This window comes from Silene latifolia, chromosome 2, assembly GCF_048544455.1.
Source record: "Silene latifolia isolate original U9 population chromosome 2, ASM4854445v1, whole genome shotgun sequence".
Lineage (NCBI taxonomy): Eukaryota > Viridiplantae > Streptophyta > Magnoliopsida > Caryophyllales > Caryophyllaceae > Silene > Silene latifolia.
This window is the reverse complement of record NC_133527.1, coordinates 192,209,023-192,224,926: the sequence shown is the minus strand read 5'-3', so window position 1 is coordinate 192,224,926 and position 15,904 is coordinate 192,209,023. Positions and strand designations below refer to the sequence as shown.

Below are 15,904 nucleotides of genomic sequence, written 5' to 3'. Positions count from 1 at the left end.
AATTTTCACTTTTAATTTATTTTTTTCTCTAAACAAAATATATAACGAGAAAAATAAACAATTAATGAGATACCACTATTATTTTATAGTTCAATTTTACTTAGTTTTTTTGAATAATTTTAAAGTTCAATTTTTTCCTCAAAATATAATAACGTGAAATATGAAAAATTAATGAACGGTTAGCTTAGCATGATTAAGTAAGACAAAAATAAAAACTCTATAAATACTGCGCATTCATTGTGCGGGGTCTAAACTAGTTCTCATTAATCATAAGCTCCTTAAATATAGATTAACATGAAGTCAGGATATTAAACTCTAAAGGTATTGGGTCTAAGTAAGACGGCCTATTATTACACTTGTTTTATTTCCCTAGCCCTCACAAAATAAAATAAGTGTAAACTATTCACAAAAACAATGAAGTACTCAACTTCTCCATTGTTAGGAGCAAAGTTGATAAAGTAGTACAAGTTTTAGCAACATTTTTATTGTACAATGCTTATTACGACACTAACATCATAATACAATTAAGCACACAACTCGAACGCACTACAATTTACCGAAGTACACGAAGCCTTATACCCTTTAGGTAAACAACTGACTGAAACGAAGGGAGTACTTAATTAAGAACGTACATAAGCTATACTTCTCTCGTCGAGAAAATGACAAATAGGTACACTTCCAGGTTTCACCTTAAGAAGTTGAAAGGAAACATGCTTAGGATTCCAAGAAGATGTATCCTTATGACACACACCAACTGCATCCATTTTCTTCCCCTCTGAATCAACCATCGAAACCTTGTATAAAACCGTCTTTTTAAGGTTATGACAGTAAAACACGGCGTATGGATACCCCGTCTTATGGCAAACCATACTAACATCACTTTCAACTTTCTTAGGATTCACAATTTGATGCACATTTTGTATGTTTTTCTCTACATACCCTTGTAATGTCGATACTTTGTTTCCGACATGGGATTTAACATGGTCTACCATGTCTTCAAGTGTAACTGCACAAAGCTTATTTTCTTGAGACATTGCTTTTGTCTCACAAGCCTTGATTGTAGTCTCCATTATTTCGGCACTGCTTGTATTCGCTTTAACGGAGAAGATGTTTAAAATTTGAGGGAAATCATTCGACGAAAAGGGTATTGATTTGGCTAGTTGGATTGGCAAAAACTTGGCATGGTCTTCGGTTTTCATGAAGTTTAACTTCAATGTTTTTCCAGGGTGGATTAGATCGGTTTCGAGGAAATAGACTGGATATTTTGAGGGATCTAAGGTGGGATTTGCCATGGCCATTACTTGATCTTCATGAATAATTTGAACCAAACCGGGCCCGTATCCATAAATCGATTCTCCTTTAAGAATACTTGACTCGAGTTCTTCGGATAGTGTAAAACCCTTTTCAATCATATGGTGTAAGACATAGTTGGCATTCTCATGTGAACCTGAAAAAAATGAATACTTTTGTCTTAGGAATATGGAAAACAACGTCTCGAGACAACGGGCTGACCCGACCCGCCTTGGCCCGTTATTTATGCAGCTTGGCCCGACCCGGCCAGACACAGCCTTGGCCTGCCATTGACCCGAGTCCTAAAATTCCAGCCCGGTCCGCTCTTGGTCGTCCATTTTAGCAAAAATAAATAAAATAAAAATTGGTAAGACTCGCCTTGGGCCCGGGTCAAGCATATCCCGGCCCGACCCGACCAAGCCTGGCCCGGTCTGACTTGGAGAGCCCGACTCGCCCTTGGCCAGCCTGACCCGGTCCTAACCAAGCCCGAGTACAGGTCTACTTGGAGCAACAAATGGAGGGCAAGGTTTGACCTCAATCTTGAAACTGCAATTAAAAAAAGTTTAAAGTGTTGTCTCGAAAACCACCTCTATTGAATAGATTTGGAAGTAATAAGAATACCTATAAGTGCGTCCTTGACGATTTTTGGCATGACAGTCTCACTGCCAAACTTCAATTTCCAGTACGCTTCAGCAGAAGACTCGGCTACATTAGGTGTAGGCATCATTGTGAGCTGTAACAAACAAATGTTTAGATAAGACGGTTTTACATAAGTTTATGGACTTTTTACAATTCTTAATTTCCAAAAAAGAGACGATTTTTAATGAAAGCTTAATAGAGGCAGAGCAAAGAAAGCCTACAGAAATTAATGTAAGAGCAAGAAACAGGGGAGATGCCATTGTAATAACGTTCCTTGTTCGAAAACGAGATTTACGACGAACAAATAATGAAGAAATTGTAAGTAGAGTTGGAAGTTATATAGGAAGAAGATGCACATGAAACATGGAACTAAAACGTGAATTAGCAAGCAAATATAACGCACGTTGTTTATCATGTGTCTTCCAACATACACTTTGTGTGACTTATGTCCCATACTCCCATGCAAAGGGCGTACGTTTTTTTTATAAGGTATTAAAACTAGATTGATCTTCTAAGGTAGGACCAATCTATCTCATCCTTTCGAATGATAGAGGTAAGTTGAAGCCACCGGCTTTCAAACCACCTCGAAAGAGTTGGACATGGGTGTCCAATAAAAGCCATAAAGTCGGCAACTTTTTTTTTTTTTGATGACGAGGGGGTTGAATCCCCCGGGTCCATGCATTCCCGCACCACCACATGGAGCAACTTTATTGGCTTCACGAAAGCAATGTTTAATTATCAATTCATCAAAGAACTGAATGTCCAACTTTACATCCTTGATAATACTAAAAATTTCCCAGGGATTTGCCAACTACTACGGATTGAGCTGATAACACATAAATTATCACCTTCTACAATTAACTTCGAGATTCCTAAGTATTTAGCTGCTAAAATGTCTTCCTTTAAAGCGAGACTTTCAGCAACAAGAATAGTATTAGATCCGCACTTTTTTGCTCTTAGCAAAATGACTTTACCATTATGATTTCTTATAACATATCCTAGAGCAGCTTTATTACCATTTAATTTTGATCCGTCAAAATTTAGCTTTAGAAAGCCATTTTTAGGTTTCTCCCACCAAATTTCTTCTTTATTAATAGTATTTCTAACTGACATGTCTTTATCAGGATTGTTAAGATCCTTATGGTCATTGATGGCGATCTGGAGTATATTTTTTTCTTATTTTTTGTTCTTATTTGGATGTTATTAAGCCAGTTCATTTTCTTGTCCTCAACTTATGGTTGAGCTAGCGAGCGTCCGATCACGAGTCATCACACTTGGCCAAGAAAGTGTGGGCCAGTCTTGACTGAGGGCGGGCTGGATTACGGTGTCACAAGGGAAGGCAGTGTCGGGTGTTGGAGTTCAAGGAGGGGGTGGAGCCCGAAAAATGTGGGTTGGGTCGGGCCTGATCGAGCTGACCTGTACTATTGGGGCAACTTTTTTTAAAAAAAATTAAAAAATATTTATATATTAATTAAAAATAGGAAAATAAAAACCGTTCCAATTTCACTTGCATACCCTTCATACCATACTTGATCGTCACTCCTGCGACTAAGACTGAGTTTCACAAGCGCATGAGCAACTTTGTTCCCAGTACGTCTAACGTGCATACAATTAAAAGACTCAAAAATACAAGTTAAAGAGAAGATATCAGCAATGATTCTGTACTATTGGGCCAACTTTAACTCCTCTCGTTCTGGTTATTATTTACCTTTGCTTCGGTACAACGACCAAAAAATGAGAGATGAACGCTTTACCAAAAAAAAAAAATCAACTCGATCTACTCGCAGAAGAAAACCAACTTTTACCCACTAATAAATGAAATGTAAAGAAATAGCCGATGAAAAAATTGTGAAAGATGGTAAATGTTGATAACCTCATCCGATAATATCTCGGACAAACTCGATCTAACGTGAGACATGACCCGACATGTATTCACCTCGATATATATTACTGTATTTAATCGACATCCCGAATGTTCGACTTCTCTATTGTTCATTACTAAGATGATAAATTAATTTAGGCAAGTTTTAGCAACATTTTTACTCTTTTTATTGTACAAATATTATTTCAACACACACACATAATATAATCCATCATACATGATCATACAATTCAATTTCCAAAGCCTTAAAATTATTCTACTTAAGAACATAAGCTATACTCCTTTCATTAAGGAAATGACAAACAGGTACACTTCCAGGCTTCACCTTAAGCATTTGAAATGAAACATGCTTAGGACTCCAAGAAGATGTATCCTTATGACACACACCAATTGCATCCATTTTCTTCCCTTCTGAATCCACCATCGAAATTTCATATAAACTCGTCTCCTTAAGGTTATGGCAGTAAAACACCGCGTATGGATAACCCATCTTATGACAAACCATACTAACATCACTCTCGACTTTCTTAGAATTCACAATCTTATGCACATTTTGTACGTCTTTCGCTACATAACCCGATAATGTACACACTTTTTTCCCTACATGGGATTTAACATAATCTACCATGTCCTCTAGTGTAAGGGCACACAACTTCTTTTCTTCAGACATCGCTTTAATCTCACAAGCCCTAATTGTATCCTCCATTATATCGGCACTACTTGAATTCGCTTGAACGGAAAATAAGTCTAAAATTCGAGGGAAAGCTTTTGACGAAAAGGGTATTGATTTGGTTACTTGGATTGGTAAAAACTTGGCATCGTCCTCGATTTTCATGAAATTTAACTTAAGTGTTTTACCAGGTCGGGTCAGGTCAGGTTCGGTGAAATAAACTGAATGTTTTGTTGGATCTATGGTGGGATTTTCATGAGTAGTTTGAAGCATTATTGATTCTTGATCTAATTTTTTTATGCTTTCCTTTTGTTGGTTTGTAACTTTGAAGGCCATCTCGTATTCTACAATTTCTGCATCTTTAAGGATACTTGATTCAAGCTCCTTTGATATTTTGAAACCCTTTTGGACTTCATGTTGTAGGACATAATTGGCATTTTCATTTGCACCTGAAAAATAAAATCGACTTTGTTTTAGGATTTTCGGTTATATGTAATAAGACGTAAGATCATTGATTGGATCTCAGACAAAAGCGCGCTATACTACTTATGATATAAAGTTGTTAGTTGTAGAGAAGTTGTATGACGTGACTCGTGAGATATAACGGGGTACATTTAAATTATAAGCGTACCTATGAGTGCATCCTTAACGATTTTTGGCATGACGGTCTCACTTCCTAAATTCAATTTCCAATATGCTTCTGCTGAAGACTCAGCTACATTAGGTATTGGCATCGACATGAGCTGTAATAACAAAAAAGTGTGTGGATATCAAATTTTGATTAAACTCGAATAAAAATGATTTATCGCATATAACGACCTCATAATAACTTAATTATACTTTGTACTTCTCATATATCAAATGACATACATTAGTTATATGTTGTACAACAGTCTTGGGTAAAAATGTCATTATTTGGACCCATAACTTCTAACAAACCTTAATTTTAAGTCTAAATAACGATTTTACTCAAGAGCTTAGAGATAGAGTAAAGAAAGCCTACATAAACAACTGTAAGAACAATAATCATGGTCGATGCCATTGTAATAACGTTGCCTAAAACAAAACGAGATTTGAGAAATAAAGAAAATAATATTAATAATAATACTCGTAATGTTAAGAGGGAATTGTAGGAAATTGAAAATGGAGTTGGAATTTATAGTGAAAGAAGCACATAGGGACATGTACGTAAAACGTGAATTAGGAAAAAGTTGGAATGAATTTATTGCGTATTTTTCGTGTTCGAACACACACTTGTTGTGCCCCATGCAAGCTTATTATAACCGTAGATGGTAACGTTTCATCAAAGTCATATGTAGAGACATTAATTTGGGGAACTTTACCTATTTCCCGCGAATCAAAAACGAACTAAGATGATTTGATAATGAATTAGTTTAATAATGATCAATAAGAAGACGACAACATAAAATAGAATATATGAATGAATATTATGGAGCAGGAGGCTTGAACTGACGAAGCATCACCATGACTACCACCAGCTGGAAGTTTCTAGTAGCTCCATCCTCTAACAGAATCCACCTCATGTACAGCTGTCAAGTTGACCATATAACTAACTTTGACTCATAGTTTGTTAGAGATTCATCTTGTATATAAACTAACACTTGTAACTGATTTGATTAAGTTAATACAATCTGCTCATTCTATTTACTCTCTCTTCACTAGCATACTTTCTCCTAAATTCTGTTTTAGATATTTTCTTCATCACTAAGCTTCAACCTCCATTAATGGCGACCTCAAGCTTCTCTAATGGAAGCTCAGTTTGTTACTATGCTCAGTTTCACATGGTATCAGAGCAGGTTTAACCTGTTTCTGCTTACCTTTAGATCATACTTCCGCATTTACTCTGATTTTGTTCAAAATTAAAGATTTTCATTCATTTCTCTTCGCGATTCTTCGCTTATATCAAAATCAACAATCGTTCCTCTTCTTTTCTTGTTTTTGATCATATTCTCACAAAGTCAGTACAAATATGGCGACTTCAGCAGCTACAACTGAAGCTTCTTATGTCAATCCTTATGATGAACCTACTTTTCTTGCTAATTCTGATTCACCTTCCATGGAATTGGGAAATTTGAAGTTTTCTGGTAAAAACTTCTTATCTTGGAGCAAATGCGTGGTTATGGCTTTAGGAACGAAGAACAAAGTAGGATTTCTTACTGGTGCTGTTCCTATGCCTGCTCCCACGTCTCAGAAGTATCAGCAATGGCAGCGAAGTGATAATATGGTGCGTTGCTGGTTACTCAATTCTATTGCTCCTGAGCTCAAGGAGAATTTCATTTCGTGTAAATCTGCTAAGAGTTTATGGACAGATCTCTGTGAAAGGTATGGACAGTCTAATGCTCCATTACTTTTTCGATTAAAGAAGGAATTGAGGAATGTAACACAAGGAAATGATTCGGTTGTTGAATATTTCACTAAATTGAAGCGTTATTGGGATGATATTGATGAATTAGAGGAAATACCTGAATGTAATTGTGGAGCTATGGCAGCCTGTACTTGTAATCTGTATAGGAAAATGCTTGATTTAGCTGTTAGGGAGAAAGTTATGTGTTTTCTTATGGGATTAAGCGATGTGTATGAACATCCTAGGTCTAATATTCTTGCTATGGAACCATTACCACCTCTTAATCGTGTCTATTCTATCATTCAACAAATTGAGAGTCAAAAGATGATTTCTAGTGTTTTTAACAACACACAAGATGCAAGTGCTATGAATGCTGCTAAGTTTGGTGGTAAAACACCCTGGAATGTCTGGAAAAAGGAGGATAAGAAGCCTAAGGCAGAAGATAACCGGTGGTGTTATCATTGCAATAAGAAAGGTCACCTTCCTGAAGCTTGTTTTATCAAGTTCCCTGAGTTGAAGGCAAAGTATTTTGCAAGATTTTCTGGAAATACTGTTAGTGGACCTGCTTGTGGACAGCAGACTCAGGAGTTTCAGCAGTTTGCCCCTTCTTCTTCTCAGTATATGCCTCAATGCGTTCAAGGGGGTAGTTCTCACAATCAACAAGGGTTTGTTGCTGCTACTCAGCATCAGCAGGGTGCAGCACAGGGGTTTTCTCTGCAGAATGCATCACAGCAAGTTCCTCCAGTGCAGTTTGATCCTGCTATGTTGACAGCACTCTATAATCATATGGTGCAGATACATCAAGCAAAGTCTGATACTCCTGGGATTTTTCTGATGCATCAGTCAATTTTGCAGGTATCACCTTTGCTTCTCAACAGTATTGTGATACTTGTAAAGATGCTTGGATTATTGATTCTGGTGCTACAGATCATATGACTGGTCATAAGCACTATTTTGATAAATTGCAATTATTACAACAACCTATTTTGATAGGACTACCTGATGGATCTTCACAAATTGTGTCATATGGAGGTCATATCACTCTTGAGTCAGGAATTATATTGCATAATGCACTTTATGTTCCAGCTTTTAAACATAATCTTTTATCAGTAGGAAAGTTATTATCTTCTACTGGTTTACTGATAAAGTTTTTGGTGGATAAATGTGTGATTCAGGACCCTGCTTCTAGCATTCCTATTGGTGTTGGTTTTCAAGAAAGAGGCTTATACAAGCTCAAGCATAAGGCTGTCAAGTTATCAGTTGCTAGGACTGTTAACAGTTCAGTGTTTTCTGATTCAATTGCTGTTAGTTGTTCTTGTTCTAGAAATACCACTTGTAATAAAGTTACTGATGTAGCTCTTTTGCATTCTAGATTAGGGCATACTTCGTTGTCTAAAATGCAACACATTGATGTTGTTCCTTGTAAAGACATGAAGCAATATGAGTGTGAGACATGTTTACAAGCTAAGATACATCAGCTACCTTTTGTTAGAAGTACTAATAGGGCAGCTTGTAAGTTTGATCTTATTCATGTAGACCTTTGGGGTCCCTATAAGACTGCTACTATTACTGGTGCTCATTACTTTTTTACTATTGTTGATGATCATACTAGAGTGACTTGGACCTTTTTGCTTAAGTACAAAACTCAAGTTGCATCTATCTTTGATAATTTTCTTGCTCAAGTTGAGAATTTTTATCAGACCACTGTCAAAACTGTTAGAAGTGACAATGGAACTGAAATCATACAAGAGAACTGCTTAGGAATTCTAGCAAAACGGGGCATTTTTCATCAAAAGAGTGTTCCAGGGGTTCCACAGCAGAATGGAAGAGTAGAGAGAAAACATAGGCATTTGATTGAGACAGCTAGGGCTATTTTGTTGTTTGCCAAGTTGCCTAAAAGGTTTTGGGGAGAAAGTGTTCTAACTGCTACTTACATCATCAACAAACTCCCCTCTTCAGTTTTGGAGTGGAAAACTCCTTATGAGGTTTTAATGGATAAGTTACCTTCTTATGATGAATTAAGGGTGTTTGGTTGCTTGTGTTATGCACCCATCAATACTGTTTCCAAGGATAAGTTTGCAGCCAAAGGAAGGAGATGCATATTCATAGGATATCCTTTTGGCCAGAAAGCTTATAAATTGTATGATCTTGATAACCAAAAGATTATAATCAGCAGAGATGTAATCTTTTTGGAGCATAAGTTCCCTTTCCATAGGTCTGATACAGACATGCCTACACCTTCTACTGATCCTTACAAATTTCCCGACCATTCTCCTTTTGATGATGATCTGAATATTCCTATAATAACACCTAATAATACCACAAATCATGATAATATTACTTCTCATAATACACATAATATTCCAGATACACATAGTATTCCTGATAATTTTTCAAATAATCTTTCAAATAATTCTCCTATTACATCCAATGCTGCAGACCCTATCCCATCTGACAGTCTTCATAATACACATACTGATATACCACCTATTATATCTAGACAATCTACTAGATCTAAAGTTTTGTCTTCTAAGCTCAAGGATTTTGTTATCCCAAGCAATATTCAGAAGATCATTCAGCAAGACTCTTCAGATGCAGCTGCACATTCCTGTGCTCTCACAGCTTCTCTGAATGCTGTCATCCAAACCTTTGAGCCTTCATCGTACAGCCAGGCACAAGGGGATCCAAATTGGGTCTTAGCCATGACCAAGGAACTTCAGGCATTGGAAGCCAATGGTACTTGGGAATTGGTGCCACTTCCTCCTGGTTTTAAAGCCATAGGATCCAAATGGGTGTACAAAGTTAAGTTCAGACCTGATGGCAGTGTAGAGAGGCATAAAGCTAGATTAGTGGCAAAGGGATACAGTCAAGTAGAGGGCAAAGATTACAAACACACCTTTTCCCCTGTTGCTAAATTTGTCACTGTGAGAATCTTCTTGACTGTAGCTGCTGCCAAGCAATGGAAAATTCATCAATTAGACATCAATAACGCCTTTCTTCATGGATTCCTTGAAGAAGAAGTTTATATGATACCACCTGAAGGGTACACCAAAGCTCTTCCAGGACAGGTTTGCAAACTAAGAAGGTCCTTGTATGGGCTCAAGCAAGCATCTCGACAGTGGAATATAGAACTCACAAAACTCCTTCTGTCACATCAGTTTGTTCAGTCTAAAAGTGACTATTCTTTGTTTATAAGGAAAGAAAATGGACTAGTCACTATCGTGTTAGTCTATGTGGATGATTTACTCATTACAGGAGACCATATCAGCTTTATTCCCATTCTCAAGAAAGCTCTAGATCAGGCGTTCACAATCAAGGATCTTGGTCTCATTAGATACTTTCTGGGTTTGGAGGTCATCCAGGATGCAGAAGGCATAAAATTGAATCAAAGGAAATATGTGCTGGATCTTTTGAAAGATACAGGATTACAGGATGCCAAATCTACTGAATTTCCATTACCCAAAGGACTGCATCTTTCAATTGATGATGGGGTGCCACTTTCTGATCCTGAATGTTATAGACGACTGGTGGGCAGGCTGTTGTATTTGAATCTTACTCGTCCTGATTTATCTTATGCCATACAACATCTTAGCCAATTCCTCAGTGTGCCCAGGGAGCCACATTATCAAGCTGCCCTACATGTGGTACGCTATCTGAAAGGCACTGTGGATGCTACACTGATATACCCTGCCAACAACAGTTTCCACTTAAAAGCTTACTGTGATGCTGATTAGGGTTCCTGCACTTTCAGTTGCAGATCCTTAACAGGTCATTGCATTTTCTTAGGAGATTCCCTTATTTCTTGGAAAACAAAAAAACAAAAAACCATTTCAAAAAGCTCAGCAGAATCTGAATACAGGGCTATGTCATATACTTCATCTGAGATTGTTTGGGTACAAGCCTTGTTGAAGGATTTTGATGTCCATGTCACTCTGCCTATTCAGCTTAACTGTGATAATAAGGCAGCGCAGCACATAGCAGCAAATCCTGTCTTTCACGAGAGGACTAAACACATCAATATTGATTGTCATTACATCAGGGAGAGGATTCAAGAAGGCTTGATCTGTACAAATCATGTTAAATCAAGTCTGCAGTTAGCTGATCTTATGACTAAACCCCTAGGAGCTCAACAGCATCATTTCTTATCTTCCAAGTTGGGATTACGGTTTATTTCTTCTCATGAACATCCAACTTGAGGGGGGGCTATGGAGCAGGAGGCTTGAACTGACGAAGCATCACCATGACTACCACCAGCTGGAAGTTTCTAGTAGCTCCATCCTCTAACAGAATCCACCTCATGTACAGCTGTCAAGTTGACCATATAACTAACTTTGACTCATAGTTTGTTAGAGATTCATCTTGTATATAAACTAACACTTGTAACTGATTTGATTAAGTTAATACAATCTGCTCATTCTATTTACTCTCTCTTCACTAGCATACTTTCTCCTAAATTCTGTTTTAGATATTTTCTTCATCACTAAGCTTCAACCTCCATTAATGGCGACCTCAAGCTTCTCTAATGGAAGCTCAGTTTGTTACTATGCTCAGTTTCACAATATAATCCCATATGTATATAACTTTATTGTTTGATAATAACTTGAAACGAATAAACTTGACTTGTTATACGATATTGATCAGATTTGCACTCGAATTGACCCAAAATGCTCGACATAACTTGAACTTAGGCCCTGTTCTTTCTGGCTTTTTAGAGCTGAATCAATCAATCAATCAATGGAGCTGAGCAAATCAATCGAGCCAGAATCGAATCAATGGAGCTGAATCGAATCGAATCGAATCGAATGGAGCCGAATCAATCGATCGAATCAATAGAGTGAGTGAATCGAATCGAATCGAATCAATAAAGTGAATTGAGTTGAATTGAACTGAGATAATCATATTAATAATAATAATAATAGTATTCAAAATTATTGTTATTATCAACTATAATATATTAATATTCATAGTATAATAGTAATACTAAAATTAATATTTAAAAGAAAAAAATTATAATATTATATATGAATAATCATAAATTATAATAATGAAAAAATAGTATTTTTCTACTAATAATATTTTTAATAACAATAATAAATAATAAGGTCATATTAATAATGATATTAGTAAAATAATTGTTTAGAATAAAAACACTCAAGTAAGCGTTGCTCGAATTCAGGTCGAGTCAACGCCCTACTCTCATATGGCATCTCGAGTCTATGCTTGCTCTCTTCGGATGGATCTTTCACGCGTAACAAAGGCCTCAGAGGGTATGCAAAAGGTCCTTCTCTGATGCCTTACGGTAAAGGTGGATAGTCGGGACCTTGCTTGAAGCTAAGATCTTTGTGCCCTCTTGTAGTAGCTCGAGTAGTCTTACTTCTAGAGAGATGAAGTTGTTGGTGAGAAGTTTTTACCATTGATTGGTGAATAGTGAGATATTTATAGGTTTTATGTGTACCTCAAATGATGGTTTGGCAAGCACGGTTACCATATTCGCTATGAATACGCCTTACCGATTCGCGATTCGCTTATAGAAAATGTGTTACATGTATTTTCAGTAATCAACTTGATAGAATTCGCTTTTAACGATTTATGATTCGTAGGGTACCAAGCGAATTTGTAACCATGTTGGCAAGCGTGTTGACTTGTAAGACCCCGTGTTGGCAAGTGAGTCAAGTCGGTTCGGTGTGCCTCATTAATAATATTAATAATAAATGTTATGAATTTTAATAATAATACCAATAAATGTTATGAATTTTAATAATAATACCAATAATTATTATAATAACAACGACAATAATAATAATAATAATAATAATAATAATAATAATAATAATATCAACAACAACAACAACAACAACAACGACATTAACATTAACATTAATAACATTATTATTCATTTTAATAATAATATTCATCATCATCATCATCATCATAATAATAATAATAATAATAATAAATAAATAAATTATTAACAATACTATTAATTATAATTATAATAATAATAATAATAAATAATAAATAATATTAATATTAAAAAAATAGTATTATTGTTAACAAAATTAATAATAACTATTATTTAAATTAGTAAAGTTAAATGAAATTTGAATTTAATGGAGTGAAATTGAAATTTGATTAATCGAAATTGAAAATCAATCGAATGGAGCCGAATCAATCAATCAATCGAATGGAGCCCAAATCAATCAAATCGAATTAATCGAATCAATAGAAATTTGAATAAATGAATCGAATGAAAATAAGCGAAAAAAAGGCGTAATATGACTCAATTCGTTTTAACTTGGAAAGCTATAACTCACATGATTAACCAATTGTCATCGATCTTAAATAATACGGAGTAAGTCTTCTTTTTTTTGGCAGATTCGGCATCTTGGTAATTGAAGACGAAAGCCGCCATTTCAATTTCAAAATTTTCTTTGTTAATTAAAGGGAGCTACTCTCCAGTCTCCACAGCTCCGCCACTGATACACGAACATATATTCCATTAAAATGGAAGAGTAGAGCGCCCATGTTATCTAGCAAATGAACTACGATCCTCTTTGTTTCTTTTAAGGAAATTAATGATTTATTCTCGAATCAACAATTCATAATATTAGGTAATGAAAAAGAGAATATGATAATAAGGTAAATTCGTGAAAGATTAAATCTTAGCTATTAATTAACAATAGGGTGTGTGTACTCAAGTGTACCACTTCTCTCTAGAAAACTTTCCTCCTCCCTCTCTCTAGAAAATCCCAAAAATATAATCTGCCACCACCATCCTCCCCCTTCCTCTCCCTGAACCCTGAGTACATTTGCTCGGGTCGCCGGAGACTGGGCCGTCATATGGTCCATCTCCGGTGACCCCTTCTCTTAAATCACTTTTTTCAATTTCACCCAGTTTTGTGTTTTAATCATCTTTTTCTGAATCTTCCGATCTTATTCTTGACCGTTTCTCTTGTTATAAGTTTGGTGTTGTGAGCCTGCTTTCGGTGTTTTCTTCAGTGTTCATGTCCTCGTGATTCTCCATCCACGGTGCTGTTCCTCGGGATTTTGATCGTCTTTATTGATCTCTTTTTCCGTGCATGCAACTAGGGTGGTGATCCCCCCATTTCCCCCATCACTCTAGGCTACACGGTTGGTCTGTTGAAGTTTCTATGGGTCTGATCGGTTGTCAGGGAGGTGATCCCCCCATTTCCCCCACCTCCCTTATGTGTGCGGTCGGACTGTTCTGTAGTCTGTTGTTTGTTTTTATGGGTCTGATTGTCTGACTTGGCGTTCCCCTCTCCCTCGCCCCTTCCCCCGCCAATCGGATCGTTGCCTGTGTCCTGTTGCGTTTAGGAGTCGGTCGGTCGGTCTCCCGTTTCGAAGCTTGCATGTGTGTTGTCTGGTTGTTATCCGTGTGTCATGGGTCGTCTGAGGAACTCCTTTGTAGGCTTCTGTTTATGTTTTCTTGTTGTCTGCTCTTTTGTTGGATCAAGGGTTTCGGTCGGATGTTTTCTGTTCGGGCTTTTCTTGTCACATAACTGGGTGTTTTGTGGTGTTTTGGGAGTTGATTTTTTAATGAGCAGCTGTATAATGGAATGTTTCAGTGTAGATGGTTGGATCGGAGATGGTGGTATTTTTCCGTTCTTTATGTTGTCTCATTTCCTTTTCCTAGCTAATTTGGTTTTCTTAATAATCTCCTCTTACAGGAGTTTATGTCATAATTGTCGAATAATTAGTCTTGTTGGAGTGGCTAAGCAGTGCTCTTGTGCAGCTGTTGGTTTCGGCCACTTTTGGTTCCATGGGGGTTTGGGTGAGAGGATGTCCTGTTCCTCTTCCGTCTTTGTCTGTAGCTGGATGAATTTGACGTTGGGATTGGTTGTGGAGCTTTCCTCTTCCCAGCTTGTCAGCTTACTCTTTGTCTTTGGAGTTTGGTCCGTTGACTGTGGTGTTCGTGCTACGTGGTGTAGGAGAGTTTTCTCCACCGGATGTAGCCCTTCGTGGCTTACTTTCCATTTTAAATTTCTACGCTCTTGTGGCGTAAGTGCACTTCGTTCTTGCCTCATGACTTCTCAACCGATCCAGTCTCCTGGGAGAAATGTTTGTCGGGCTGATGATTTGGGTGAAGATGCTCGTGACCAGATCATCGTTATCTATCATCAAGTTTTGGATTGCCTATGGAAATCGCTTCCTAGTTGTCCTTTTTTATTAAGGATCTATTTCTCTCTGTTGTTTCTTTTTCGGTTTTACATTGTAGTTCTTGAGTATGGCTTTGATAGTCATATTACTGTAATGTAAGACTTTTGCCCATTGTCAAAAAAAAAAAAAAAAAAAAAAAAAAAAAAAAGTAAGAGTGTACGAGGCCCGCCAAAAAAAAAAAAAAAAAAAAAATTAACAATAGGTCTTGGTATATACGGGTGGGGCGAACAGACGGGTAAAGACCTCTAATAAAATGGGTATGGGGGACAAGGTGGGGCACCCCTATGTGCTTCCCACTTTATGACAAATGGGTATTTTCTGAGGGGAAATGGTATTCATCTATACGTATAGACGGATAGTGTCCGTCTATAATGAGAATTTGTGTTTAATCAAGTACCGAGTAATAAAAAGGGAGGATTGAGAAAAAAAAAATATTAGGAAAAGTTCCTGACGGCTTTCAAGCACTATTCATAGTGATTCATCCGTACTCTCAAGAAGGCCACAGGCCCACAAGTCCTCTTCAGCAAAAAAAAAAAAAAAAAAAAAAAAAAAAAAAAAAAAAAAGGCCACAATTCCTACAACAATCATTGTTTGACATAAACTCTTATATCAGAACATCAATTAAATCACAAATTCTCATTTAGGACAGAAATATTCGTCTTAAACTTAATATTAACCTAGGACCAAAAGCATCTTCCACGAGCTACACTTATACGCAGCTTTACGCATTAAACGTGAAATTAATAAACATAAATATTAACCTTGGAACTCCCTTAGATTCCTTATAAACATGTAATAATATGCGACTGAGCACTTTAATCAACCAGTAATACATCGACATGGCCTATTAAGCGGACTCAATCAACATAAAAAAAAAAAA

The 15,904-nt window shown here is 36.7% G+C and overlaps 2 protein-coding genes across 2 annotated transcripts; both read right to left on the bottom strand.

Annotated features, from left to right (window-relative positions):
* Positions 1–418: 418 nt before the first annotated feature.
* LOC141644070 (BURP domain protein RD22-like) lies at positions 419–2,312 on the bottom strand. Its single transcript, XM_074453506.1, has 3 exons — positions 2,151–2,312; positions 1,912–2,023; positions 419–1,447 (listed from the first exon to the last, which is right to left on the bottom strand). Exons 1-3 carry the CDS (start codon positions 2,187–2,189, stop codon positions 621–623), a joined length of 978 nt encoding a protein of 325 aa, XP_074309607.1. The 5' UTR covers positions 2,190–2,312; the 3' UTR covers positions 419–620.
* Positions 2,313–3,954: 1,642 nt separating this feature from the next.
* LOC141644069 (BURP domain protein RD22-like) lies at positions 3,955–5,670 on the bottom strand. Its single transcript, XM_074453505.1, has 3 exons — positions 5,485–5,670; positions 5,113–5,224; positions 3,955–4,930 (listed from the first exon to the last, which is right to left on the bottom strand). Exons 1-3 carry the CDS (start codon positions 5,521–5,523, stop codon positions 4,068–4,070), a joined length of 1,014 nt encoding a protein of 337 aa, XP_074309606.1. The 5' UTR covers positions 5,524–5,670; the 3' UTR covers positions 3,955–4,067.
* Positions 5,671–15,904: the final 10,234 nt, after the last annotated feature.